At 42.4% G+C, this 27,816-nt stretch overlaps 2 protein-coding genes across 4 annotated transcripts in view; both read left to right on the plus strand.

Moving 5' to 3' along the window:
* esyt2b (extended synaptotagmin-like protein 2b) overlaps nt 1-20,202 on the plus strand; it is a 31,370-nt gene extending 11,168 nt beyond the window's left edge. The window contains exons 7-23 of one of the 2 annotated variants that reach the window (XM_053859540.1): nt 2,715-2,770; nt 6,550-6,670; nt 7,270-7,446; nt 7,524-7,606; nt 8,289-8,337; nt 9,218-9,307; nt 9,383-9,478; nt 11,431-11,493; nt 14,383-14,457; nt 15,545-15,631; nt 15,698-15,847; nt 18,199-18,548; nt 18,808-18,906; nt 18,978-19,109; nt 19,174-19,279; nt 19,387-19,436; nt 19,506-20,202. In XM_053859540.1, coding sequence (XP_053715515.1) covers nt 2,715-2,770; nt 6,550-6,670; nt 7,270-7,446; nt 7,524-7,606; nt 8,289-8,337; nt 9,218-9,307; nt 9,383-9,478; nt 11,431-11,493; nt 14,383-14,457; nt 15,545-15,631; nt 15,698-15,847; nt 18,199-18,548; nt 18,808-18,906; nt 18,978-19,109; nt 19,174-19,279; nt 19,387-19,436; nt 19,506-19,581 — 1,860 coding nt within the window. In that variant the 3' untranslated portion in view covers nt 19,582-20,202. The remainder of the gene's footprint in view (nt 1-2,714; nt 2,771-6,549; nt 6,671-7,269; nt 7,447-7,523; nt 7,607-8,288; nt 8,338-9,217; nt 9,308-9,382; nt 9,479-11,430; nt 11,494-14,382; nt 14,458-15,544; nt 15,632-15,697; nt 15,848-18,198; nt 18,549-18,807; nt 18,907-18,977; nt 19,110-19,173; nt 19,280-19,386; nt 19,437-19,505) is intronic. The other variant, XM_053859541.1, reaches the window with a different exon arrangement.
* A 590-nt stretch (nt 20,203-20,792) lies between these two features.
* Nucleotides 20,793-25,048, plus strand: LOC128756074 (B-cell receptor CD22-like). 2 transcript variants are annotated; one of them, XM_053860259.1, is made up of 8 exons: nt 20,793-20,889; nt 21,470-21,552; nt 21,613-21,984; nt 22,143-22,445; nt 22,518-22,778; nt 22,974-23,061; nt 23,627-23,654; nt 23,757-25,048. In XM_053860259.1, exons 2-8 carry the CDS (start codon nt 21,495-21,497, stop codon nt 23,955-23,957), a joined length of 1,311 nt encoding a protein of 436 aa, XP_053716234.1. In that variant the 5' UTR covers nt 20,793-20,889; nt 21,470-21,494; the 3' UTR covers nt 23,958-25,048. The 2 variants fall into 2 exon arrangements, with proteins under 2 accessions (XP_053716234.1, XP_053716235.1); XM_053860260.1 differs by lacking the exons at nt 20,793-20,889; nt 21,470-21,552; nt 21,613-21,984 and adding an exon at nt 22,023-22,076.
* The last annotated feature ends 2,768 nt before the right edge of the window (nt 25,049-27,816 follow it).

Consider the following 27,816-nt stretch of genomic DNA (forward strand, 5'->3'; position numbering starts at 1 on the left):
GTTTTCCCATAATGCCAAGCTAGAGCAGCATTCCATAGTGAGTGTAAAGACATCATGGATAGAAAAGAAGACCATGTGTACGCTGGCCTTCACATCCCTCGCCACCCTTCATTCCGTAAAAGGTGTTTAGCTGAATGCCAAATGAAAGAGAAACAGCTCCAGACCATAAAAGGCCTTGGCCAAGTCGACTTAGATCATCACACTAATTCAACCGAGTGAAGGGAAGCTGGAAGTGATACTGAACACTCCACAGCTCTTAAAAGCTCTGTGGACCAGACATGCCCCGGACAGACCTGAAGAGAGCTTTTATTATTTGTCAAGATCTATGCACAAATGGTAATGAAAAATAAAAGTCAAGGAGAGAAACATTTCCCGACTCTTCGCTGAATGCCACAGAACGTTTACAGAATTTTTACATTTTTACAGTTTTTATTTCTTACGTAAACCTGATTCTGAACATGAACTCTCTGTCTGCTCTGTAGGTGATGAAGGCATGTTGGTCATTGTCTAATTCATAAAACAAAAGTGCTTCCATGAGAGCACAACTCAACCCTGGAGCAGGGCTTTTTTTCTTATGATGATGATGGATAAAATTTAGAGTTGAAAAATACACCCAACCATTTTCTTTCTCATGTTTGGGCCGATGTTTCCCCTGAAACATCCTTCAGCTCTTCTGAGTGAACACAGAGGTGTTGCCATACTCCTGAGAGATGTCATCTCCCCATCGAGAGATGTCATCTCTGTCTCTGCCTCTGGGCATCCTCTCATTCGGACATCCTGCCAGGGAGGCTGCTGACTGGAGGAGCCGCCTCAAGTGAATTCTCTAAAAGCAGAGGAGCAGCTTTGAGCCCGTCCTGGATGATGGAGCTCTTCAATCTTGGCTGCAACTGAAAAATATTCTATCTTAGACCAACAGGTATATTTAGAGCTTCACTTTTTGTCCCACATTTTTCGACACCATCCTCATGATCCCTTGCTTATTAGATAAAAGGACTGAAACTAAATATTCAAGCACGAAGCGCTGGCATTATTCTCTTCCTGTGCTTGTGTGGCTTCCATTCCTTTTTCCTCTTCAAAGCCATGGAGGCAGAGAGCAGAGGTAAATAATGACACCTTTCTCCACAAGTTTTAACCACAGCCTACAGTCCAACAGTTATATCAGCCTGGTCATTCCCAAAGCCTGTTCCTCATTCAGGCGCTGTGCTTTTCTAGTCTCTGCTGCAGATGATTCACCTGCAGCAGAGCCTAAAGCTCAGCTCATTTGCTCCACTCCTCCTTTAAAACTTCACATCAACCAGCACAACACAGGCGGACGTGCTTTTGGTACTAATCCCACGTCTCTGTGCATTTTGTGCACACGTTCTCCGCTGACCTAGCCAGTGAAATAAAGGTTAAACAAATGAAAATGAACGAGTTTTCCTGTTGCACTCTGGTAATGGAGCCGACACTTTGAAAAGCATCAGAGAGTCGGATCGCTGCTGCCAGCCAGATCCTCCGCATCATATTCCCACAGCATACCGTCAACCGCCCACATCGTTCACAGTGTTCTTCCCCTCGCCAAACTGCTGCAGTGAAAGAAACTCCTGAGAGAGAAGATGGAAAAGGCTCATTCGGCATGCTAACCTGCTCGTCCTGGCTGCGAGGCAGATGGGATCAAAGCTCACGCCCAGGCTGTATGCTCCTCCTGTTCACACTGGCATTACCAGACATTCTCCTCAGATGTTTGTTCAAGCGCCTCAGCTGACAGGAGAGAACCCAGCGGGAACTGATGTTACAGCCCAAATTGGCTCTTTAATTGAGAAGATTTGACCTGATTACTCAGACAGCTGATTCACACCCAAAGGCTTCTGCTGTTATAAATAATTAAGTGAGGGGCCGCCTCAAACAGAGGCAGATGAAGCACTGACAGAATCATTAATATTCTGTTTCAGTCGGCGGCATTAGTGACAATCAAAGCATGAACTGGAATGAACAATGCTTAGCTAACATCACCATGTCGCAAAAGTTCATATACATTATTAATGTTTGTTTTTAATAACGGTCGAGACCTTATTCACCAAAAACACAATTTTTGTTCATTTGAAATTGTCAGTTTTGACTGATATAATCTTGTCTCCTAAGGCTTTTTTTGCGTGTGAAATAGTATTCTTTTCAAGTCACAATTCATTTGCCTTATATTGAGAATTTTTTGTATTTTGTTTATCATGAACAGATTATCATGTTATAATCACAACATTAGGATGGACTTTTTTTAATATTATATCCCCAAATATTTGGAATTGTTTCTATTTCACTGCATTTTAATTCTTAATTCACATATATTTTACAAATATTTTTATTTTTGTTTATTATTGGAAACAATATGAGTTTTCAGCCGCCATCTTAAGACAAGTGTCAGTAACAGATCACAGACTTAAAGACAGTTTTCCCCAAAACAGTAATAGCAGCCACTTAGGAGGATGGAAGCAAGGTGGATGAAGGTCTTTGTTCTCATATTGACCCTGGCATTTGCTAATTATTCCGCTGAAGTTTGATTTATTTGATCTGGCGACGACAACAGCCAAGTTGACTGCAGACTGAAATAAATTAACATTTTTCTTTGGCTGCGAGACAGAAAGGCGAATGTTTAATGTTGCTCTGTGAAAATCAAAAGCAATTGTGTTTTGGTTATTTTTCTTCTCGGTTATTGAACTTTTGTTCTGTCTCTTGTTTAGCTCCTGGATATAAACTGGACCGGCCTCACCAATATTCTGGATATTCCTGGCCTCAAGTAAGTCGGCTGGAATCCACCCTTTATATGTTCATTCCTCTTAAGATGATTTAGCCATTGATATTGGCCACTGAACTACTGCCAAAATATGAAGAAATAAAAGAAAGACAAGTACTCTGCAAAAGTTCAAGATATTAAATGGGGCAGAAATCTTAAGAGTTGCTCCTATAACTCAAAACATATCAAAATTGGAAAGTAATTCTTCTTGTAGTTCTTCTTCTTCTTCTTCTTCTTCTTCAAATGTGACCTCACTATGTGGCCTGTCTTGGTATCCTACACCACCTATCCGTGCTGTAGACTTCTTATATAGACCTGTGATTCTGCGGCGGATAATGAAGGTCACTACCAGAGTTCTTATAGACATTGGGTCTCCATTGGTAGTATGTACCTGTAGATGCAATGAGCCACCACGTCTCATCCTAGACGTTCTGGCTAGAACTCAGACATAAATCCTGACTGTTGGAGGCATGACATTGCCCTGTCAAAGGCCAAGACCAGACCGCCATGTGGCTCCTATTGCTCTCAAGGAGTCCCAGTCGAAATTATCTCCAGAAGTCTACTTATAGGAGCAGGAGGCGGAGAGTGGACTACCCTTGATCCGTTCTGCTCTGTTAAGTCTTGTTCTACATTGTTAGTTGCTAACAACAGCTCGGACACAGCTGCTTTCTTTTTTTCATCTGGTGATCTGGTTTTATTATCTCATTACGATCAAGACCAGTTCAGCCGGTAGGAAACCACCAACCCAGAGTTATCTTCCTTTCTGCTCGTCTATCTTGCTGGTATTGAGTGTGTGTTTCCTGGTCGCAGCCATGTTGACTGAGTGGGAGTGAATTAAGTCGTCCGGGGATGGGTTAAATTGTCCTCAAAATCGGAAGATGTTGGTGCGTAATTTACACCCCTAAATTAAGGAAGACATGTTGCTCCTCGCGGGACTGCAGCTGCTGGTGTTGCAGTCCATTGAAGTGGACAGACATGTTGACACCAGCAGTGTCTCTCCGCCCTTATATTCCTGGGTGAAATGGATCCATGACGCTTGAGCAATGCAGTGTGTGTCTGTGTGTGTATTTATATATGTTGTACATGTGTTTCGGGGGAAGGTGAGTGGATTGGTTGGCTGGAGTGGGAGTGGCATGGATGGTGAAATCATAGCCGCAGCTATAGACACGCAGCAGTTGTTTTCACCACGTGGCATTTGTAGAAGCCCTCATTTGTCTTGTAACCTGAACTATATTAGTAGTATTTTGTCGATGCTAAATATTTTTATGTTGTTTGCAAAGTGCTGATCGTGTCAAGTTCAAGCAACGTGCAATTTTGACAACAAATATGTAAGTTATAGTGGAACCAGATGGTCGCAGGTTAAAATCCTGTTAACCAAATACTCATCATGGATGATGCCTTTTCCTTGCAGTGGGGGGAGCAACCTGAAGCTAATTTCCTGTATTGCTGCCTCTCAGTCTTAAAGTACGGCACTTGTTATTCAGAACTGAGAGTCCTCATTACAAAAGAAGGCTGCTGCGCCAGTGTTCATGATAATAGAGGAGTCTCAACAACAAAAAAGCAGAGGAACTGCTGAGCTGGCAGAATACGGCAACCACCCTTGGCTGTAGTGAAACTGTCATCGCTCCTCCACTAGAGAAGCATCAGCTCTTTAATCGGCCATCGGACGAGCTCCTTTCCGCCACTTAACCAGCGGAGAGACACGGATATTTAGGCATTCATTGTGAGTTTATGACATTGAGTGTTTAGCCAGTCAAGTAAATTGTGTCGTTGCTGGCCTGCACATCATTTCAGCTCTGTTAAAGCACCTTTAAATCGAGAAGCGACCGTGGAAGACAGTGGTATTCTGCTCTCATGCATCAGCTGGGAAAATGTCAGAGGGCACCTAGTAATATGACACTGACATTCAGTGTGGCTGGGTTTCTCATTAGATCACGCTGGAATATTGATATTCCTCGGAACAGTGATATAATGAGACCCTTCAGTGAACTACATCAATTTCAGCTTTTCTGAAGGCGCTGCTGTGAATTCCTTTCGCTTGCTTGCACAGTTTTTGGGTGCACTGTTTTTCAGACTCGTCCGTTGGCTATGAGATGTCGGCAACTTATAGCTGACTGGTGATTGTCTTAACAAACAAATGAAAACCTTGAAAATCGCTCAAAGGCTCCACATCCTATTATGCTTTTCCATTTGGCTAGTGCCATTGAGAGTGAAACACTGTGAGAGATGCATATGCACTTCCGAGTAATTTAGCTTTCAAAATAAACCTACTTTCACGTGAGGGTTAGGGTAACAATCTCTGAATCCATTTTCCACTGGAACAGTTTTTATCCAAACACTGAAGTGCCAATAAACACCTATAAGAATGGTTCACTTTATTGTAATTATACAGTAGTGCTACTTTATTTCTGTGAAACTAGCATGTCTCCGACATGTAAGTTCTTTTAGCAGTACTAGAATGCTGGATGGGCTCTTGACTGTGACACCATGTGATTCCATCTCTAGATGGATTTCTTTATCCAATCAGTCTGCAAAGTCGCTCTCTCTCCCCGACCGCCTTCTTTTTCATTTCTTTAAACAGCACTGTCTTCCAGGACAAATGTAAGTTGGTGACTGCATCGTATGAAACTCAGGATCAAAACTTGACTGATGTCAAGGTTGGAATGTACCAGATCACTGAGCATATCAAGCAGCACACTGTTCAAATATGCTTTTGATGCATTCATCATTACAACTTCTCTGAAGCTCGCCTTATTATTTAATCTGCTTGCCACTGTCAGCATTATAAAAGGTACTGATATTAATGGAGGGAGTCTGGCAGGCTGGATTAAAAAGCTTTAAGTACTACGGCCGTAATTTTTCACAGAGAAAGGACCAGTCTGAGGGCGGCTGAGCTCAGCTGGTGGCGGGGTCGTGCTGTGACTGGAAGGTCGCCAGTTTGATCTTGGTTTGTTTGTGTCAGTGTATCCCTGCAACAGTGCCTGAGCAAGACACTTAACCCAGTTCTACTGGTATCCACAAAGGGGAGTAGAGTAAAGCACTTTGAAGTGCTGTGTAAGTCCTCAGACCTCGATGACAGACTTGTAAATGGAGACTTATCTCTGGACGACTAAGAGGACAGAACTGTGCACATTAAATTAGGTTATATAAGAGTAAAAGTAGGCTACTTTCTAAGACAGTACCAAAATAAATAACAGAATTAAAGCAAGCAGTCTGCAGAGAAAGTTAGAGAAGCAGTGTGTGGAGAATCGTCATTAAACAAAGCTGGGTAATTGTCTTGGACAAGTGCGGACAGGTGGACCATCGCTCAAGTGCCAGATTAAGGATAGTTTAAGAGACATTTCCACTCAAACTCCCCTGCCTTCTGTTCAGAGATAAAGCTAGCAGATCAACGAGGTGATCTCAGCCATTATTCAGCTGAAGAGCAGCATCGGGCGACAGATCATTTCAACTAGATTTTTATTGCCGTTATTTGCCTGCAATTTTCCAGCTGAGCTACTGCTTGATTATTAAGGGAAGTCTTGGGTAGATGCTCCGCCATGCTTGCTTTATCATTGATGTACTGAAACACAACGCCCGTAAATCAGACCCACATTCCGCCGGGGTTCTTTGGAGTGCCGCACCAACGTGCTTGAACCGGCTCCAATTTTCCATCTATCTGCTCTCATACTGAGTGGATTTGTTATGTACTCATCTGAGCTAAAAGGAGAATATTTACAACCAAGGGCAAACTTTTTAATGCATGCTGTCATTCTCTTTATCTTCCTCCTGTCTGCACGCAGTGGCCTCTCTGACAGCCTCATCCAAGACATCATCTACAGCTACCTGGTGCTACCGAACCGCATCACCGTCCCGCTGGTGGGGGACATAGAACTGGCTCAGCTACGCTTCCCTTTGCCAAAGGTAAGAGTTGAATCCATTTGATGCAGCTTTTAAATCTAACGTTCATGGTTGTTTACTGTCATGGTCAGAAGATGGAGTCCTTTAATCGCCTCACTGCAGGAAATCTGTGATAAGGTTTGATGCTTGAAGCTCTCAAGTCAATAAGGGAAACTACCTGCACAAACATGTCAAGGAGAGCTAGTATCCATAGCAACAGCTTTACCTGCAGCACAGATCACTGTCAGATGGGGATTATTATTCAACGAAACGTTATAAATATTCAAATTAAATTCTCCATATTGGATGTACCGGTGCACTTTTCAACATTGAAGCCCATCCATCTGTGCCGTATTTCCCTGCTGTCCTGCGACAGGGTCAGGTTCTAAAGCAAAACCTTGTTGACTACTATTGAAATGTTGCATTGTCACAAGGAAGCAGTGCTCTTCACATTCTCTCCCTTTGCAAGTATCTATCATGATCATGCACAAGACTGCCTCAGACATTTCCAGATCAATAAGTTTTTATGGTCTAAACAGTGTGGCTTCAACACTGTTTTTCAGCCAGCAGCAGCTTTTGACTCTGTCAGAAATCCCCCCTGAATGTTCTTCACTCCTCTGCAGGGAGTCTTGAGGATCCACTTCTTAGAGGCTCAGGATCTGGAAGGGAAGGATAAATTTCTGGGAGGCCTGATTAAGGGGAAATCCGACCCGTATGGCATCTTGCAGATCGGCAACCAGCTTTTTCAGAGCAAGACGGTCAAAGAGAGTCTCCATCCAAAGTGGAGTGAAGTGTTTGAGGTGAATTTGAAGGATAAGCTCAAGTACAACTTTTATGGCATCAAGGTTGCTCACTAAAATGTGTTCCTTTTTGTCAGGCGTTGGTGTACGAGCCTTCGGGGCAGCATCTTGAAATTGAGCTGTTCGATGAGGACCCAGACAAAGATGATTTCCTCGGCAGGTCAGGTTTTGCAAATGTACATTCAAAAACCTTGTAAACTGCACTGTATTAAGTTAGACTTTTTCCGTGTGATAGCTAAACAGTGTGATATGAACAGGAACTACACAGTCGTGTAAAAATGAATGCTGCCATGCCTCCAGAATTATGATTTTTTTTTTTTTAAGATGTTGCCAATATGCTGCTAAGCCTCCAGAATTATGATTTTTTTTTTTTTAAGATGTTGCCAATATGCTGCTAAGCCTCCAGAATTATGATTTTTTTTAAAGATGTTGTCAATATGCTGCTAAGCCTCCAGAATTATGATTTTTTTCAAAAGATGTCAATATGATGCCAAGCCTCCAGAATTATGATTTTTTTTAAAGATGTTGCCAATATGCTGCCAGGGTGGATTGTAGTCTAGCATGTTACTACTACATATCACACACGCTCGAGCCCAACACACCAGTGTGAGCTGCCAATATATACAGCGACCACTCCGACTGCATACTAATCGTCAAACGGAATATTCATTTGTGAAGTCATCAATTTATCGCCCTTTTTATTTACCGTAAATGCAGCGAAGCCTAACACTAGCCTGAAGCTAACCACCTCACAGCGCTGGATTGAATCAATGAATGTTTGGATCAATTTGTGCGGAGCCTCTCACCATAACAGTTGTGTAATTACATGTCCTTACTTACAGCCTGATGATTGACATGACCGAGCTGCATAAGGAGCAGAAGGTCGATGAGGTGAGTCACCCTATATTAATAGTTTCTAATAAGCGACCACAGGATAATTTGCAGGTTCATATTTATTATGGCGGTTGATGGTTGTTACTTAAAAAAATCAGTTTATGATTGAACACCAATGACACCAGGGAGGAGGATGAAGATGCAGATGGGAGGCTGACGTGCTGATGCAAACCCAGATGGGAAATGCAGAGGAAGATGAATAAATATATATCTCTTTTCTGGGACGCTATTGAATTGCTGAGATCTGTTAGTCTCTCAGAGGATCGTGGCGGGTGAGGAGTTCTCGCTCTGTGACGAATGGTGTCAGACGTGGCACAAGCGCACTTGCGGAGATGTGTATTAAGGACCCACATGAATAATTGAACCACGGTGTGAGGAGCCAAGTGATGGTGAAGCAACAGTATCAAGGTTTAGGGAAGCTCTGGGGTCACCGTCCGTCACAAGTATGCACTCTGACTGGCACACCAGCATGTTTGCTTTTTAATGTGGAGGGCTTTGTGTCAGGGAAGACCAGGTGCAAGGTCAGATCAGGACAGGTTTGCTTCAACCTCTGTCAAGTGCAAACAAATCTGCAAACAACATTTCTCTTCTCTTCTTTTTTTTACTGAATTCTGCTGCTCATATAGTTCATCATCCCACTGCTTTGGTTTTACCTTTGTATTGGTGTCGTTTCACAGTACCTGTGTCAAGATGATTATAAAAAACAACTAGCCTCAGAGCTATTGAGACAGAATCCATCACCTAATTGGAATGCTGTTTGAATAGAACCGTCAACCTTGAGCTTCAACCAATTCTTCTTGTTCACTGTGGTGGCGCTTGTCACACCTGGGCTGTATTCACCCTCCTGTTTTTACACTGTTTCCTGGTGTTGTTTCAGTGGTTTGACCTGGAGGAAGCTCCGACTGGGAAACTTCACTTAAAGCTGGAGTGGCTCTCGCTGCTCTCCACTCCAGAAAAGCTGGACCAGGTGACCCGAAAGCAGCCATGTTACTGTTTTAAAGTCAATGCGGCAAAGTCATCCTCTCTGTGTCATTTCAACCAGGTGCTGCGAAACGTCCGTGCAGACCGAAGCTTGGCCAACGACGGCCTCTCATCTGCCCTGCTGGTGGTCTACCTGGACTCAGCAAAAAACCTGCCGGTAAGATCTGGACCCCAGTCTAGACACTCCAGCCTTTATTTATTTGAAGATAAATTAAAGTAAAACTAAAGTGGCCCTTGTGAAAAACTGAAAAAAGGTTAAAAGGTTTGAAGGCCATTATTGCTGGATTCACTTGAGCATGAAGGCAGAAAATGACTGAATGTATTTAAACAAAGTATTGACCCAGCAAATGTACTCAGAGTAATTGATCGCAAACCCAACTGTTTTATTTTCCTCAGGCACATACAAAAGATCTGAAGCTTAGTTCTGAGCTTTTTGGTCGCCAGCTTTCTTCTTTCAATGAAACCCCCCTCTGTGTCTCTGCTAGACTTAGACTTGGGCAAATAATTGTTCCAGATAAACCGGTATCTGACAGACGTCGCATGTTGGTTCTAAGCTTACCTCTCTCCGTGTTTCACATTCCACAGAGCTCAAAGCTCAACTCTTTGTACAAGTGTTTTCAATGGAAACATGTATTTAAGCTGATCAAACTCTACCTGAACACAAGTGAAATATCTTTTTTTATGATGAAGATTTTGTGACACTTTTATCACCGACACAACCAACCAGCAACCTGAATCTGACCTTCATACATAGCCTCTGAATTGAGATTTTTAGGTCTCTTCAATATCATTTCACTCTGTCGGCAAGCAGATAAAGATGATGTTGTGAAGCAAAGCCTGTGAAACTGATGTGCAGTGTATTACACACAACAAACGGCCGGCCGTTCTCCCGCGACTGGAAACTGCAGCTAGGTTTATTCAAATTGAGCTCAAGGCTCCAAAGTTTTTCACTGCTCCACTGAGACTGCTCGACTCCATCCAAACAGCAGTTCCCTGTCTGATTCAATTAGATCAGATGGATCCCCACTTTTCAGCGAGTAACAATTGCCCCTCCCAGTGAGGAGCTCATCTTCTCCAGCGTGCTCAGCCCGACGGAGGGGTCTCTAAAGATCTCCTACCCTTAAGGCTTTTTCTTAGCAGCGTTCCCTTGTTTTCTGCCTGGTTATAGTTTCCAGACTTCACCTGTTGACAGCTCCCAAAACCATCACAGTTACTTGAGTGTCGAACCAGTGCAGCACAAACGGGCCTCGGGAATTTGGCCTGCGTGGTCGATGTGTTCAGTCAGGCTTTAAAGTAAAGAGATACAGAGGCATTAGGATCAATAAAAGCAAACAAATGTTCTGAATGCCATCAGTTGTTTACCGCTCCGTCTCCCGTTGTGTCTCCTCTCCACCCAAGAGCATCTTCAGCGGCAGCCTGGGCTGCGGGAACTTGAGTGAGAGACGTGCGTCTGGCCTCGTGTTCTGCGAGAGCAATACCTCAGAGTATAGAACGATATGTGTGAGTCAGACCATCATCGGCATCCCGGTGCACCCGTGTGAGATGAACCGCGTCTGAGGTCTGACAGAGCTGCATTCATCAGGATGTTGTGCCGCCTGCTTGGCGCAACAGTCCAGACTAATATATGCAGAGTGCTTGATAACCATTAACATAAAGGCACGCTTGGCGAGCAGCGGGCTTCTTGGTTTATAATCAGGTCGCAACTAGTGATTTTCTGGACTTTAAAATGCTAATTCTAATCAATAGAATGAGCTGACGGAATGTAGTGACAGGCTGCACGAACACATTCTGTTTCCAACTCCAATACACCACATAAAGGTTTAGAGGCCGTCCCATGTATACGTCACGCGATAAGAAATACTTCAATCATGTCCTCACTCGAGCTGACTGAGCCTCCTCACTCAGCAAGTGCGTCCGTGTCAAATTTCAACTTAAACTCGTGTTTCTACCTGTGTGCTTAAAGACAGAAGATGTCGAAACATAAGATATACAAGTGGTGAGGTGTAATATTACAGAAGTTTGAGCAGCTCCTGGTTCATAACTCATAACTGTCTTCCTCTTGCACTAACCCGTGTGCGATTTACTTTTTTTTCTCCTGCTGGCTGGCAGAGCAACATGTCAGATTTCAGCCATGATGGGTCAAAGCAGGTCTCGGTTTTTAAGGCCCTGAAGGTAACGTGGGAGAAAAACATGCTGCGTGTGATGCCTGTCAAGTGAAGTGTCGTATGCCGTGCTGTATTATTCATCAGCCATTGTGAGTGAGGAGACATGCATGGTGTGACAATGGCGCTCTTCTCTCCGCCTTTGTCGAATTATGAAATGATTAGGAAGTTTGTGTTTGTGCATGGTAATTGTGAGTCTGCTTGTGCGTATCACTTCCTGAATCTACGTTATCATCACCAGCATGTTTCTGACGCAGCGGCCAGCAGAGCAGAGTGGCCTCCGCGTGTCTCACACAAAGCTGCTGCTCTTATTAATCATGGCCATCTAATCTGGGTCAACACTGGTCTGTCAGGTTCTCCTTCATTCCTTCGGTACGGACCCAGGGCTTCCTCAGCCCTGAGGAACATACCGAGTGTGAGGAAGAAGAGTCAGACCTTATAAAAAGGGGGATGTTTTGCTACCTAAGCGCATTTCTTGTTTTTAAGATGAAATACAACATAACTGTCTTGTCAGATTCTTCTTTTTTTAAGAGTCAAAAGCATAAGTTCAGAATAAACCTCCACCTGAAGCTATTGAGTATGGAAGCCAATTCACTCCAGGTTAAAATAATGATAATATTAATATCAAATAAATTCATAAAACATACATTTAATTTAAAAAAAGGAATCACCCTGATCAATGTGTGGCATCATGAACCCCTCTCAGTCTGAACAAAATGTCTTTCAGAACTAGTCAAATCCGGTCACTTCACATCCTAGAGACGTGTTTACATGAAGCATTTTCATTCAGATCAGGTGCTTCTTTCAGTCCGAGTGGTCCATGTTACCGCATCAGACTGACCAGAGCAACACGTTCTGCGCCTGAGCTGCAAGGCATTCATGGAACATCGCTTCCTAGCTTTGGTATTGCTCTCTGGTGCCAAATCATACGATTACAGGTGAAATCGATTTCTGTATTTATTTATTTTTTATTATTATTATTTTATTTTTGATCTTCCATAATGAAGCATCACTAGAAATTATACATCTTTTAACCCTTCCTTTTTTTAAGTGCTTCACCATCATATTGAGCTTGTTTTGTGGATAGTGCTGCAAACATTAGAATCAGCAGAAGAACAGATTGTGCTCGAACTCTATCAGCAAGGAATCTCTTGCCCTCATGCTACGACTCTTATCTCTCTAACAGTTTAAATGTGTACATATTTTTCAATTGAGATTTGATTTAGATTGCAATGCCACCATTCTTCCACAACAGCCTTGGCCGTTAATATGGGCCACTGGTTCGAGGGTTTGACATCCTACACTTGTTTTTGTCAACCTCTCCACACTGTTAGTGGACAGTAAATTGACTATGGCAACACACACTTACACAATACAGGCTGCTGTCGCTGTGCACGGATGTAAACACAGTATCAGGTTGCAAACATTTCCACAGATTTCGGCTGCCAAATCCCGCCACATGTTGAGGTGTTCTATTATTCATTCCAGGAAGTTGCTTGGTGTTGACAAACAGAGAGAGAGACACCCCCACTTCGTAGGTGTGGTGAGCACAGCGGGGTTTTCACACTCTGTGTTTCGCTTCAACTTTCTCTTTTTCGTTATTTATAGTGCCACCAGGTCAAACCGCCTTCCTGCAGGGCCGTCGATCTGCCGCACTAAATCCTCCCTGATATCGTAACTCAGTCAAAACAGGTGTTTTAAACAGCCACCCTGCACTCCTCTAACACACACACACACTCATACATATATATAAAAATAATTGCCTCAACTGCCTCTCACTCACTATCGATCCGTTTCTTGCTAACATGACCCAGAAATGTGAAAACTTCTCCATTACAAGCAAACCTGAGTAAACATTCCAACAAGTGCATGCGAGCTCCAAGGCCTCAGACTGCATGAACTATAACATATAGAATAGATGGAGGTGCTCATCTAGAGAGAGCGGATGAGTTCTGTGCCACTGTCACGTGGCTGCGCGGCTGATGTTTTCCGAAATATCACTCCAAAGTTTGATTCTCTAAAACTGGCTAAATGATGTGGTTTAGCACCGGTTCCTAAACCAAGATCAGTAGTAAATGACGGTTAGCAACTCACAAACACCAAAGATTTATTAACTGAATTGTGTGCAATGTCACAATAAAGAAGCCTTGTAATATAAGAGTTGTACAAATGTCATTTAACTAGTCATTATTGGAGATTAAAATAAATATTCATTCGTGTAAATCCAGATGTTGAGATATCGAAACATAAAATGAAGCTCTTTTCACCAGCCTCATTTTACAGATACCCAAAATGCAAATGATAGATTGGCATTCATGTGACCTTGATAGACCCAAACAGCCAAAATGTCCATGCCAAAGCTGATGTCAACAGAAAGTCTTTCCTTTTATGTCTTGGCAAGAATGATAGAAGGTAAGATGAGTGACTCAATAGTCCGACATCACCGAGATGAGAAATATGTATTTTCTTAATGTCAGGGTGGAGAATGTGGTTATAAATCATGTATTCAAAAATATTTTCAATATATTTTCCCGTTTCAGAATGTTGTTTTCAGTTCCAAACATGGCGTGAAATGAAACCATGGAAGTGATTCTGGTTTAGAGGCTGAGATTTTCAGCTGCGAGTTTTATTGTTATTCTGCGAGGAATACTGAGGGATACTTAGCTGTGGGAACCCGGCAGGCTAAAATTAGAATGCAGCTGAGACAGTCCTCCTGGTCGCCGCTCTGCCTGCAGCTCCGCTTGTCAAAACCTGTGTGGAAAAATGTCGTCTCTTTCACCGCTGTTGTGCTAAAGAGCCACTATTTTATTTGGTAATCACTACATGTCGGCCTGAATGTACTGAGTGTGTGTGTGAGCGGGAAAGATGTAACACATTTCTGTGTCTGGCTCTTTGTTAGTCTGCCAAGAAGACCAGCAGCGAGCCCAGTCCTTACGTCCAGTTCACTGTGGGCCACAAATCACTGGAGAGCAAGGTGGGACAAAGCTGAGGTGGAGTTTACTGCATCTGTCTCACACTGACATTTGTGCTGGGCTGAGCTCATTTTCTTTAAACTTTGCAAATAAGCATCCTCATTAAAGGGAGAGCGAAGAAGACAAATAAAAATGTGATTTATGAATGCGGTCCGGGTCTGCTAGCTACATGACTGACCCGCCGGCCACATGTGATGTGATCCACGGTGAAGACTCAAATCTTAGTGGACTGTAGAGAAGAATGTCCTGTATCAATCTTGGACTCCTTTTATGAGCACATTTTTATGACCTTCATCTTTTTTGTGGCGTCGTCTTTGTGGGCGGCCAAATATATGTGGTTAGAGCAAAACTACAAAATCTTTTTTTCATCATTCATTCCTATTTGACTTTTTCTTTTGTTATTTTATTCTTCATTATTATTATGTGTCTGTTTTGTTTCCTCCACAGCTAGTAATGAGTATATAATGTAATGCTAAATGAAAATGAGAATTGCTCCCTAAAAGAATAATTTCTTGTCCCTCAAAATATTTAAACATATAAAGTGGGCAAACCTGTCTTGTGATAAGGTGTTTTCATATCACATTTAGATGTTTAAACCTTTTCACCCAACACACTCACCACTTAAAAAGATATTTTGTTACTTTTTCTCCATTTGTATTAAACATGTAAATAAATGAACCCATTAAGCATGTTGCATCATGGTGTTGTTACATTGTTTATATTTTCTCCTTGTTTTCTGATATAAAAATAAGAAAATTTGAGTTAAACTTGAGACTTTTTTGGATTGAAAGGTTTGCCACTGAAGTCACTGTATGTAGTGTGGCGCCTTTAAAAAAAGTGGTTTACTGGTGTACGAATGTGAAGAGCTGTCTGGTGCTGCAACTCATTTGTCGGGGTTTTACTGGAGAGCTACTTCTGTCCTTAGATGTGCTTTAGAAATAAGTTATTGAGAAACACTCCAACTGATATTTAGTTTCGCTGTAGTCAGTTGTCGCTGCATAAATTAAATAAGTGTAATTACTCTTTGCGCACAATGATCTCTGAAGTGATGATGACACCTACACTCACTACCTTACTCTTCCTCTCAAGATCCGCTACAAGACCAAGGAGCCACTGTGGGAAGATTGTTTCTCCTTCCTTGTTCACAATCCAAGGAGGCAGGAGCTGGAAGTGGAGGTACAGACCTGCAATTGTCCGCAACAGTCGGACGAAACCAGACAGACATTATTTGTTCACACGCAGGTGAAAGATGACAAATCCAAATGCACTCTGGGAAATCTGACGGTGCCTCTCAGTGGTCTGCTAGCAGAGGAGGACATGACGCTGACTCAGTGCTTTCCTCTGAAGAACTCGGGACCAAGTTCCACCGTCAAACTGAAGATGGCGCTGAGGGTAACTCATTAAACATGTCAAGTTACATTACATACTTTAGAAGGTGCCAAACGGCGCTATCATTAATCCTTGCTATGGAACGTTGGCACCTTGCTGAGTTGGGTTTGACAGCACAGTTCACCAACAAGCCAGTGCTTTGTTTCTGTCTTACCTTCATTTTACAACACCTTAGTACATATAGCTATAGCAGTTTTAGCTTCTAAACAGAATCACAGCATTGTAGTTGAGTCTGAAGAAAAAACCCTCACTGGTGCTGTTTAAGTGTGGAGAAGCCGCCGCAGTCTGTCTGGCCACACTATCCTCTTTCTTTCTGATGTCACTGATGGAAATGGTGAACGTGGACCTTTCATCACATGGATTCAGTGCAATTGTCAATTTCTCTGCTGAAGCTCACCGCCAGACAAAATATTGACACTTCACATATAAAGCCCAACGCTGGACCACAGGTGCACTGGTTTCCTCCGGAGATGTGAAGCAGCGAGAGCGGAATGTTCTGTTCCAGTGAGAGCTCTTCAAAACTGCTCAAATATCATCTGTCAAAATCATGAGCAGGATCACTGACCTAACCTGCCTCACTCTCAACCCCCCATCTCCCCACTTTTGGGGTTTACACAGTGCACTTTTTTAAGGCAGTCAGCCCACTGGGCACTTGGAGCAACAACGAAATGCTTCTGCAAGTATTTGCCTTGTAAAAACTGTACACCCTGTGTGAAGTCAGACGCCCAAAAAAGGACATTTACCTGATCACATTCCATTGTGATCAGTAATGACTATGTAATAAACCAACGTCCTCTGTTATATGGACAGTGAGTGTCCATATCGCGTGTTATCATTTTGCCTACAGCGCGGCAGTGTGAAACTGTAATTTTTGAAGATGCCAACATTCCAGCACAACGATTAGCCACTGTTAAAGACAACACCGGAGCGCCAACATTATCTCCAAGTTTACTCATGGCTCGCAACCAAGCCTCTGACACTTGCCATGCTCTTGAAATCTGATGCAAGTGATGCAGTTTTCATTCTAATCAATTGCGTGATGTTATTAAGAATCACTTTTTTATAGAGTCACAGTGCTCACTCCCCTTATTTGTGCATACACTCCCCACAGCGGTTCCTCTCTTATGAAGTTTTGCTCCACATGTTGTTGTCCTCATTGCCGCGGGATGTAATCCTCTGTCTGAGTGGAGCTTTGTTCTGACACATGCGAGTACAGAATGCATACACTGCCCTCTGGACATAAGCGGTACTACACTTATTTGTGAGGATTTTTCTGTCCTTATTTGGTTGCCACCATAAATAAACAGTCAGCAATATTACAAATCCCATGCATTAATTTATGAGTGCTGTAACCTGATACAGCAAATCTCTAATCCAGTTGTGAGCAGGAACTTCTGATCACTGTTGCTAAGCGATGACTGCTTGGTTAAACCACAGCACTAAGAATGAATACAAAAAATGAATTTTCTTTGTGCTCCTTCATATCTGAGACTGAAACGCTTTTTTAAATGAAAATATAGAGGATGGCATAGTAAATGAGCATTGACTTTTATATGATGTTCCATTGGTGCAGACAAATTTGGAACACAAATATCCAGACTGCAGATTTGCTGATCTGTTATCAAATTGCATCTATCTAATAACAGAGCAAATCCTGCTGCTACAAAATGTCGACCGCTCGGTGGAATTCGTAATTGATTTTCCTTCAGAGCTCATCGGATCAACAGCCTGAGAAATGCAGACACATCACGACACAGAGAATCGAACCCAAATATTTGTGTTCCCGAGCCTTCAGTGGGCTGAAGCCTCCATCAACATGATCAAGTTTTTACTCCTTTTTCTTGTGAAAGGGTTAATGTGCGTCCCACTTTATATTCATGAATGTTCTTGTATTAAAAGCTCTCTTTCTGTGGTTAAAAAAAATCAATTTATGGATGTAATTCCCCAGAAAACATGGCTGGAACATTCCTTTGTCAAACGTGAGGAGAAGCTCTATGGATTACAGAAATCCAAAAACCAAGCAACTGTGTATGAAACAAGTATGGAAAATTCAGACAAAGGTCAAAAGGTCAAACGTAGGGGGAAGCATAGATGAATCTGATTTTTGAGAAGGGAAGAAAATATCAGACTGCTGACCACAGAAACTCAGCAGCAGCAAAGAGGGAAGCTATTATGCAGGTGACAGACATGCAGGTAGGAAGAGGAGGAGGACGGGAAGGTCATGGAACAGTTAAATTTGCATCACAATAGAAAAGGCAGTGAAGAAGCCAACACAAGAGCATCCCCTCTAATCTGCCACTCGATGTGATATTTTACGTGCAAAATGATGCTGTTTATCCTTTCAACTCCTGTAGATCCTGTCTCTGGAGAAGCAAGGGTCCTCAGACCAGCCCTCTTCCGTCCAAGTCAGGAAGTCCAGCATGCCGCTCCCGACTCCCGCCGTCTCTGTGAGGCTGTCGTCCTCCGAGTCTCCGCTGTCGCCCCCCTCGCCACCACCAACCATCGACGCCTCCACGTTCACACTCCACCCCAGAGATGGCGAGCCGTACTCGGCCAGCCCCCGCCGCAGTTTCTCCAGCCTCAGCTGTATCTCAGGCTCGCAGAAGCACCTCGCTCACAGGGAGTCCACTCCCAGCCTGGCCTCCGACATCTCCCTGCCCTTCGCCTCCCTGGAGCTGCAGCAGAGACTCCGTCAGCTGCAGAAGTGAGATTGCTTTCAACCGTCCCTAGGCAACAGCATGTTTGTCTTGTTTAAATGTATCTCCGCGTGATGACATCAGAATTTCTGGCACGTTCAAGTCAATTGTAAGTTAGAATAGCCGTGTTTAGGTGAGGCCATGTTTGGCTCAGGTCAGTCAGGTCAAAGAATTTGGTTTTCAAGTGATTTTGTCTATAGAGAGTATCATTTGTCCTGAGTGAAGTCCTGTCTCCTTCTAGTGCCAACTGTCTGTGGTGTGTTTCAGCGGCTCGGCTCTCGGCCAGTTTCCCCTCGGTGAAGTCCAGCTGACCATTCGACACAGCTCCCAACGGAACAAGCTGATCGTGGTGGCACACGCCTGCAGGTGAGACACCAAGGAAAATACTCCCACAGATACTTGCCACATACAACTGGTGTTGTCTCATGACCCCTCAGGAACCTGATCGCTTTCACCAAAGACGGCTCAGACCCCTTCATCCGGCTCTACCTCCTGCCTGACAAGAGTCGGACCGGGAGGAGAAAGACCAGCACCATCAAGAAGACTGTTAACCCTGTGTATGATCAGACGTGAGTATGGCAGTGTGAGCTCCTACTGACGTTTGCGTGACTCTGACACCACTTGTGTTCGCAGATTTGAGTTCAGTGTGTCGACGGTGGAGCTCCACAGGAGAACTCTGGACGTAGCAGTGAAGAACGGAGGAAGTATCTTGTCCAAACACAGAGGACTTCTGGGGAAGGTAAATGGAGAAATGAGGTCCAGGTCGAGCTCACATCGCATATGAAGGATTTTTGATTCAAAATCCTCTGAAACAGACACCATGAACTGTGTTCTCCACTCTCCCAGGTTCTGGTGGATCTAAGTGGCGAGGACATTTCCAGAGGATGGACGCAATGGTGAGTGTCACCGCCACAGCTTTCCAGGGCGAACACCATCAAGTAATGAATTTGATGTCCCTGTTCCAGGCTGAGTCTTAGTGAAGACGGTTCCTCTCAAAGCCTGAGAGACGATCAGGAGCCGCTCTTCACCACTGACATCTAAAGCATTTCTACTGCATGTACTTTTTGAACCTTGAGTTGGGCATGTTACTCCTGAAATAACTTCACAATCATTGTAACATACTGTCATAACTCTCAGCTGGGAGGGTGATGTAAATATGGAGTCGGCAGTTTGAACTATTTCCGAGATCAAATTTGATCCGACTTTAACCAAAGGAACAGAATCAATCGCGGCTTTGGTGTTTGTCTCGACTATTATCGTTTGTAATGCGGTGTACTATGATTGTTTACCTCTTAATGTTGTTTGTGTCTGAATACAAACATGGAATGCACATATGCAAGTGACAAAAATGACTGCTATGTATATTTTGGAGGAGGGTGTGCAATATTGGCGGAAACGGTCCTGGACTGACCGAAGGGCATTCAGAGGAGCTGGGACTGAGCTCTGAGCGTACTTGAATAAAACGTTGCGTCCTGGATAATATGAACAAAGAAACAGAGCAGAGAGCTGTCGGAAGGTGTTGTTATGACGACGGAAGTGTCACGTGACTATAACTGTTGGTCAGAGCTTTTTAAATACTGTTCTTGTACTCCATCATGTGCCTTAATGACTCACTGTGTCAGCTTGCCTTCTTAATGTTTTCATTTGAATGACACGATGGCTTTGAGGAATAAATGCTTTCTTTTGTGAAGGTCGTTGTTTCCTTCATTCCTGGTATCGTGAAGAAGTCTTCAAAGCGGTCCTCATAGGTTCGTGTTGGACGATGTGTCAAGCACACATAGTTGAACCTCACTGTTAAAGTGCTCACCGAAGGCAGTCGGCCCAGCTCACAGGACTTTCTGATGCCTCATGAACTCTGCCCAGACCACACGCTCTGAGCGGGAGCTCAGTGTTCAACAGTATATTTTGAGAAAAAGTGACAAAGCTCGGGACAGTAAGACTGTGTGTTCAGGAAATACTCCCCAGTATGTGAATAAAAAATATGGGCACCTGATAAACATGTCAGCGATCGCTGCAAGAATGTCAAAGTACAAAAAATACCAACCCATGGAAAAAGAGTGCGTTTGTAAGAAACGCATTGAATGGGCACCAGAGAAACCGTGTGGTTGTACGAAGGACCAAAGGACCTGGTGCATATCAATGAAACAGTTATGGCTTCTTGCTCTTTTTTTCTTTTAGTTTCCTTTTAGTTTTGTTTTTAAAAAAATATATCACAATGATCAATCGCAGGAAAAGACGAACCGCCCAGAAACCGCAAGACATGGATGTTTGCAACTCGGGAAGTTTTGTGCTTTAGTTTCAGAGCGATGGATGCAAGACTTGAGAGGCCTGTCATTAGCAAAACAGGAAGTGAGTGTCAAGGCTGGCAGACAAGAAGAAATGTTCGATGCAGACCAGTGACATTACTGACGGCTTTTTTGGTTTTTTTAACTTTGTGGAATATGTATGTGTGTAAAAAAAATATTTATTTATGCATTTATTTATTTATTTATGTGTGTATTTATTTATTTATATACATATATATCTACATATACCTGTATAGAGAGACAGAGGAATAGAGAGAGAGAGAGAGAGTGTAAATATCCCTGTCAATGAACATGTACAGTACAGTACAGTTTTGATGTAAACTATGGACATAGTTTTGTTGCAAGTTATTGTATGTGCTACACCATGGTGTATGTGGGAGATTGGACAAGCACTGTCACTTGTTGTTTGTTTGTTATTGATACAAAAAGGAAAAGACAGCATTGCAGAGCACTAAGGGGGAAAAAAAAGTAGAAATATGAACACGGACAATCTTTTTAGAGGGAACTGTGAATGCAGTGCACAATGTTCCTGTTTTTTTTGTTTTTGCGGAACATCCTAATATCATCAGAATTTAAGAGCGCTCTTCTTTTTTTGCGAGGTTTGAGTACTGTCTCTGTTCCAGATCTGAAAACACTGTGCTGCAGCAGATGAAGTGCGGCATCATGCTGGGTCACAGCTTCTTACTGACTCTTCTTCTCCTGTCAGGTGAGCTGCACTGTCTTGCCAATATGATGACGCTCCTGACCCAGCTTCCTTTACCAACAGGCGCTTCACAACAATGCAGGGACGGCATCAGTTTTTTCATCACAACTCCTCCGTACTTGGAGGGCCTGAGAGGATCCTGTGTGCTGATCCCCTGTAACTTCAGCATCAAAGCAGAGCCTGGATTGGATCACAACAGCCGCATAGATGCGATCTGGCTTGTCAATCGTAGCACATCGGAGGAGACCTTTGTCTTCAACAGCAAAGACCAAGACAACATATATCCAATGGAACTCATCGGAAACATGAGTGAAAGCAATTGCTCGACTTTGTTTTCCAATTTGGAACCAAAATACTCAAAGACATATGTCTTTAGGATTGAGAATGACAATTACAAGTCATATGCTTGTGAACGTCTTCGGATAAACGTCACAGGTGAGCATGCATATGTTACCTTTGATAGATAGATGGTAGGTAGATAGGAAGGGCAACTGATAGATTCTGACCTCTCCAAGTCACAGTTAATGGTAAGAAACTTCCTGTTTCTTGTCCAGTCATCCTTTTCATCATTTCTACTTCATGTCACTATGCAGACTCTCTGATACCAGATATGATCGACCCAGGGGAGCAGAAAGAGAACAACACCATCACCATCACCTGCACTGCCCTGACTCCTTGCCCTCAGTCTCCTCCAACACTCACCTGGAATCTCTCACGACAGCCCAAGATCACCAGACACCAAAACAAGGACGGAACCTTCACCAGTAAAATCCAACATGCCATTACTCTGTCGGACCACCACGACGGTCTCAACATCCAGTGCAAAGCTTCCTATCCGGTGAATATCGGAAACGGAGTGAAGCTCTCTGACAGGAATCTGACCCTCCGTGTTTTATGTGAGCAAATGGATGTGTCTTTATGAACTGTGAAGATGGCATGAAGTCATTGATTCTCCTGTTATCCCTCAGATGCTCCCAAAAACACCACAGCAGAGGTCAGTCCATCCACTGTGGAGTCAGCTGGCACATTTGTGAACTTGAGCTGCTCCAGTCGAGCCAATCCTCCTGTCAGCCTCTTCACCTGGTTCTGGATCAGTTCAGAGGGAGCTGTGAACGTGTCTGTGGGCGACTTGTTCACAGTCAACGTGACGGAGAGACAAGAGTATTACTGTGAGGCCAGGAACCAGCTGGGAGCAGGAACTTCACAGAGGATCACGCTGAGCGTCCCTGGTACACACATTTACTGAGTCCATGAGCTTGTCATTTGGCAGCAGGTCGCTGGTCAGATCCAGCTCAAAGCATTTCTTCGCATTTCTTCGAAGCATTTCTTACAGAGATTGCTGAAGAGATTGCTGATGAATGAATGAATGATTCAGCTCGCCATATCCAGTCTCATATTGTGTCTCATCTTCTTTTTCCTTCAAGCTACCTTTGAAGTTTCAGTTCTGTGGTCCATAATGATTGCTGCTACTGTTGGGCTCGTGCTGCTGATGTGCCTGGTTATGTACTTCTGGTAAGTTTACGAGAAACGGAGTTGTGCAGGGATATTTAACTTACTGAACTGACTGGCCTGTGCCATAGGAAATGGAAAGGTTCTCCTGTTTTGTTATGAGTTTGACTGATGATTTTCTGCTCATCATCATTTTTATCCAACAATAATAGCCATTATCAAACACATTTTAAAACTTATTTGTTTGCACTTCTTCAATAAGAATGTATTTCTTGTTTCTCTTTTCTGCTGTTCCCACAGTGTTTTTTTCCCCACACTCTTCAGTTCTTCTTCAGTTCTTACCACATTTATTTAATTAATCACACATTTACTTACACACGTATTTTCATTTATCTGTGTTTATGAATCCATATTTTCCATATTTATTTGTTTATTTTGAGAATATGTATTATGTAAAAATGTCTTGCTTGCGTTTTTGTCTTTGCACAAAAAAAAAACATTGCCAATATTAATACTATCTCACATCAAACTTACATTAAATCTAAACACAGAATTTTGCGTATTAAAATCAAAAAAGGGTTCAAATCAAGTGTATGACTTGGTATCTCTATTTTCTTCCTCTGAACAGTTGGCTGAGATCAGCACAGCGACTGCAGGTACGTGTGTTTTCAACGATTACTTCAGCGACTATTGTAAAACCCAACATCCTGTTGGTAACGCAGAAGCACCTCAAACTCATTGTTCCTCCTCCTCCACAGAGACGAACTGACGAAGACCTGGTTAATGGTGAAAGCAAAGTCGATGAAGACATTCATTATGGTGAAATCCACTTCTCTAAACAGGCGCCAAAGTCGGCTGAAGTTTTCACAGAGCAGACGGAAACAGTGTACTCACAAATCAAAGTGTCCAGACCTGCTGGGCCCTCAGGAGGCGTCCAGGCCCAGGTGGAGAGCAGTTAGATGTAAGGAGAGTTTGTCAGGGCTTATGTGAATTCATCTATCTATGCTTGAGGAGCACCGCTGGGCAGCTCAATATTTATGTCAAAGATATCAAAGTACCAGAGCAGAGGAGGGCAATTAAATTTCCAAAGGGGCCAGGTTATATATTGTGACCGTCAAAGAAAGGAGGGTAAGAGAAAAATGAAAATAAAAATCAAGCGATGGCATCATGTGTATTTATGAAAGTACACTTTAAAAATGCACAGACAATGTTGTTATGTTGTGTTTTATTTTGTTTAAACCACATGCTGTTTAAAGATTCTCGATGTGTCTCATACATTTCAAAATCTACTTTCAATTCTCATGTATTTGAAGGACAAGAAATACGGAAAAGACAAACAATTAAGAAAAATAATGAGAAAGTTATGTGTCAGTAGCACCATAATGAAGAAAAAATAATGCACAAGACAAAAATGTCAGCGACTACAACGTCACTTTTATAGTTCTACTCTGACTCCTGGTGGGCCATATAAATTAAGTCAATGGGTCGCACATTGCCCTGGTCAGCACGAGAGCAAAACTGAACTTCGTGTACTCTGATTCTAGCAATGGACTCTTATGAGTACACATTTTCTCATTAGAAATGATGTATATTTTCTATTTGTATCAGGGATTTTAAACATTTTGAGACATAGTTGCTGCATTCTCAGTAAAAACTTCTGCTTTGTTTCTTCCAAATCAACCACTAGATAGTAAACAACGACCTCCTCCTCTGGCTTGGCTTGAGAAGACTGGCAAAACACAAAATATCCATTCAACAGTCACTTTTTTTAGCAAACTGTATCGAAGTGTTTCTTGCCTAAAACAACTATTTCAAAAGTTTTTGTTTTCTTTGTGAGTTTAAATAGTCTAATTCATTTTGTCCAATTCAATAGACATGCATGTGCTTGCATCGTTTTTCAAGTATCTGATGTGTGACACAAGTATCTTCAACCATATTTGCAGTACAGCTGTGCCACAGAAGCTCAAATATCAAAACTTGCTCTGTAGATTTTTACTATATATTTCATCATAAATATTCAAATGTTTACCACAGCTCGATGTTTGGAATTAATGCAGTCTTTGTTTGTTTGTTTGAGTTGAATAAATCACGCACAAATGAACAAGCTTATCGCAGTGGACTTCACTTTTATTTGGATTCATGCATGTTTCGATGGTTTCTCCAATCACTCATATGGACTTCAGGAAAACAAAGTTCCTACCAAAATATCATTTCTATATGAAGGTCACAGAAAAGAAAAGAACACTGGAGGCCAGGAATCTCCCACAACAGCCTAAGCTCACCTCGAACCAGAACAAGGATGGAACCTTCACCAGTAAAATCCAACATGCTATCACTCTGTCGGACCACCTCGATGGTCTCAACATCCAGTGCAAAGCTTCCTATCCAGTGAACGCCGGAAGTGGAGAGAAGCTCTCTGAGAGGATTCCGACCCACAGTGTATCATGTGATGACAAGGGGTGTTCAGCTGTTGAACAAGGATGAAAAAATGAAAACAATCTCACACTTTGAGGAGAAGCTTGAGACTTGATGGCAGGTAGTGTGATTGTTGGGATGAATGGATCAGAGTCAGCGCGTGTTAACATGTCCCTAAACGTTTCTACGTCTTTGACTAAAAAATGAAGCGTGAAGATATCAGACCACATTATTATGATATCAACAAAAATGGTTAAATCATTGCAATTTATGAACGTTTTTGTGCAGTCAATCAGCAGTCTTTTGCAGACAACAAGAGGTGTTCAGTCACTGATCATGGATGAAGAAATAAAACTATTGCCTTGTGCTCTGCATGAGTTCAGTAATGATAACGTAATTAACCATTTATTATGAGACAGTGAGCGGATATTTTTTGGCTTACAAATCAGCAATGTGAATCATCATCAGTGTATTTGAAGATGATAATATTCCAGGGCAGTTATTGAGTTATGTCAGCACAAAGTAATCTTTTTGTCTCCATGTATTGTGAATAAAGACAACACAACGTGCCCCCTCTGCTTATTTTATTCACTTTGTCGTATTGACTTATTCACCTTCTTTTTCCACCACAATATGTCGTCACGGCTTCATCTAATCTACCGTCTAATGGAGCCTTAGTGGTTCTTATGCAAATATGGAATATAGGAGAAAGATGGTATTACACAAATTTGTTGGGATTTTTCTGTTTTACTTCTTTCATTTGTTGCCACTGTTATACATATATATCAGTCAATCATATTGCAAAACACAATAATCAGATACAGTAGTATTCTAATCCTGTGATTCTTAACCATAGCACCGAGGCCCATGGTTGGCCGCGAGCGCCCCCTAGAGGACTGCTAGAGGTTTTTGTTTTACGCCTCTGTGCCACGAGATGCTCTGTTTTAATACACTTGCCACGTATGGTGGCAGTAGTGTGCCAGTGAATTGACCTGACAGCTGTAAATCTGATTTGAAGTGATAGTCACCAACTATGAAGAAGTTCTTTAAAAGAACAGTAAACAACAGTAAAAACCTTTTCACCTGTTGGAGCAGTTAAATGAATTCAAACATTATATGGCGATACTTTACACTTTATATTTTTCTTATCTTCTTTACAGCTTATTTATGAATAAAAAATTACGATATTTAGATGTTGTTTTATTATATTTCTTTTATTCAGAATTTTATTCATGATTATCCAATTTTCTCAACAGTTGGCATCAAAGGTATTTTTTTTCTTTTGCTGGTTGGACTTTTTGATGACGAATATCTTGAGCTGATCATTTGACATTTCACAGAAATCACAGTAATGAATCAATTCATTTCCTTGAATGGGCCCCAGACCCATTTGTTGTGGAAAAGGTGATCCCCGACATCGAAACGGTGAAGAACCCCTGCTGTAATCCACTTGTGAGCAGGGACTTAAGAACTGATGACTGTTGCTAAGCGATGACTACTTGGTTAAACCACAGCACTAAACATGGATTCAGACAAGATGCTCTTTGTGCTCCTTCATGTCTGAGAAAATATAGGGGATGGGAAAGTCTGGCTCCTTAAATGTTACTTTTGACTTTTCTATGATGTTCCATTTGTGACGACAAATTTGGAACACAAGTCACCAGACTGTAGAATTACTGATCTGTTATCAAATTGCATTTCATCTAGTAACAGGACGAATCCCGCTGCCACAAAATGTCGACCGCTCGGTGGATTCATAATTGATTTTTCTCATCAGATCAGCGGCCTGAGAAATCTAATGCAGACACAACACAACAGACACAGAGAATCTAAGCCAAACATTTGTCTTCACTTCCATACAGTGTGACGAAGCATCCATCAACATGATCCATTTATGAGTCGATTTCATCATGTAAATCAGGGGAAACATTTTATTTGCTTTGTTTGTATTTCATTTTCTTGTCTGCCCAGTTTTTCATATTCACAAAATTATTTTTGTATTTATAACACATTAAGTGTTAAAAAAATACAATTCATAGATGTAATTCCTCTATAAACATGGCTGTAACATCCATTTGCCAAATGCAACGGTCAGCTCTGTGTTTGGCAGTGTCTCAGTCCGAGTCCGAGCTACTACAGGTATATGAGCGAAGCACCCTGCTCCCCTTTCTAATAGTTTGTATCCTCTTCAAGTCTTAAATTTTTGAGATTTGAATGCATATGTTGTCTATGCTTTAATAACAGACAGATTAATGCCATTCATTCTCCTGTTATCCCTCAGATTCTCCCAAAAACACCACAGCAGAGGTCAGTCCATCCACTGTGGAGTCAGCAGGCACTTTTGTGAACTTGAGCTGCTCCAGTCAGCCTCTTCACCTGGTTCTGGATCAGCTCAGAGGGAGC

Source organism: Synchiropus splendidus, chromosome 3, assembly GCF_027744825.2.
Source record: "Synchiropus splendidus isolate RoL2022-P1 chromosome 3, RoL_Sspl_1.0, whole genome shotgun sequence".
NCBI classification, from domain to species: Eukaryota; Metazoa; Chordata; class Actinopteri; order Syngnathiformes; family Callionymidae; genus Synchiropus; species Synchiropus splendidus.

What these genes read in the sequence shown, in the direction of transcription:
- LOC128756074 (XM_053860259.1), top strand. Translation starts at nt 21,495, where the DNA reads ATGAAGTGCGGCATCATGCTGGGTCACAGCTTCTTACTGACTCTTCTT. An exon ending in TCTTCGGATAAACGTCACAG is followed by an intron (nt 21,985 to 22,142) that starts GTGAGCATGCAT and finishes GTCACTATGCAG; the next exon opens with ACTCTCTGATACCAGATATG. An exon ending in GATCAGCACAGCGACTGCAG is followed by an intron (nt 23,655 to 23,756) that starts GTACGTGTGTTT and finishes CCTCCTCCACAG; the next exon opens with AGACGAACTGACGAAGACCT.